The 1671-nt window shown below is 39.7% G+C and overlaps 1 protein-coding gene across 1 annotated transcript; it reads left to right on the forward strand.

Annotated features, from left to right (window-relative positions):
* LOC107615415 lies at positions 463–888 on the forward strand. Its single transcript, XM_016317480.1, has one exon. It carries the CDS (start codon positions 463–465, stop codon positions 886–888), a length of 426 nt encoding a protein of 141 aa, XP_016172966.1.

Here is a 1671-nt window from a genome sequence, read left to right on the forward strand (position 1 = left end):
TAAAATTTATTATTTTAATATTTTTAAATATTGTTAATTAAAAATAATAAATTCTGACTAATATAACATGCCTGTAAGTATAAAGGGTAAATGTGAAAGAAAATGGAAAGTAAAACCAAAAGGAAGATGGGCCAAGTAATAATTGGTTTTTGATTAGCATTAGCAGTACAGTTATGCAAATGCACCACCCACCAACTCTTTCAATGTACGCACTGACTCACACTAGTGGCAACAAACTGCTACGATATTTACCACCCTGAATTGACGCAAACACCCTTCCTTATAATGCGATACTCCCGAAACTAGTCTCCTCCTTTTCTAACAGAGGCCCGTTTCATTTTCGGCCGTTCCTTTTCGTGACCACCCACCGCAACCTCCGTGCCCTTTCTCGTCATTTCAGTTCCCCTCTCACTTATTTACTACAATTCATTCTCTCTTTCTCTCTCTATTTCTCTCTCGTTCATGGCGGCAGAAGATTCCAGTCCAGGATCGCCTCACTCTCTCAAACACAAGCTCAGATCCTCCCTTTGTTTATCATGTTGCTTCCCTCAAATCCTCCACCACCACCGCGTGCAGCCAAGGATTGTTCGGAGTGCCTCGCTTCACAGCAAGTCCCGCTCCAACGATTTCCCGCAAATCAAGGAAAAGTGCTGCAACTTCATCGCACGCATCGGCCGCCACCATCACCATCATCGCCGCCACTCCGCCGATTTCCACTACGACGCTTTCAGTTACGCCTTGAATTTCGAGGATGAAGCAAGCGATGACAGGTCCGTCGATGATCTCAGGAGTTTCTCAGCGAGGCTACCGCAGTCTCCGCCTCCGAAAGAATCTCCGGTCCCGGCCAAGACCGCATCCGCAACCGTGGAAATCGCCGCTCTTAGTTGATCTATAATGTAGCATCCAGATCTGAAAACGCCGAAGATAATTTCTGGTTGCAGTTCAGTGCAGCTTAAGCAGCCGCAGTAGTACCGGTTCAAAACCAAATCGCCGCCGCAAGAAGCTTTTTAAAGTAGGTTTTATTTTCTTTTCTTCCGTTTTTATTATTAGATTCCATAAATGTTGTATATAACGTCATTGTGAGATCCGCCAGCGGAATGAAAAACGTAAACAGGGATTAGATAAAAAGCATAAAAGTGAAAGGATAAAAGGCTGAAAGTGCGAAGTTGATGATGCTATGTGTTGGTACCATTTTTTTTTTCCTCAACTGCTTTGTTTTGTTACTATTGGATGATGCGTAGAACTTTGTATATAAATGCAAATATTGAAATGGAGACAATACCGGACAGATAGCTGAAACTCTGGTAAATGACGACGATATTCTTGTATCGTCATGCTCTTGTAGCGAATGATTAGAAGTATACTTTAATAGTATTACATTTTCACTCAAACTTAGTAATGTTATTTGCACAAAATATAAAAATGGTTGTTTATTTATAAGATGTTCATTTCATTTATTTAACTGTTTATTTTATTTTAGACGTTTATAAAATTAATTTTTTCGGTCTTTAGGCATTTATAAATTTAAGGTTGTAATAAGTGGATTAAAAAATATATATTTGATTGAGGACCTGGGCTTCAGCCCGTTATAACACAAAAATAAGAATTGATTGAGCACCCTAATTTTGTAGGGATGGTTTGGGTGACAATATTGAGAATATGCACTTTATC

This window comes from Arachis ipaensis, chromosome B01 (genome assembly GCF_000816755.2).
Source record: "Arachis ipaensis cultivar K30076 chromosome B01, Araip1.1, whole genome shotgun sequence".
Lineage (NCBI taxonomy): Eukaryota > Viridiplantae > Streptophyta > Magnoliopsida > Fabales > Fabaceae > Arachis > Arachis ipaensis.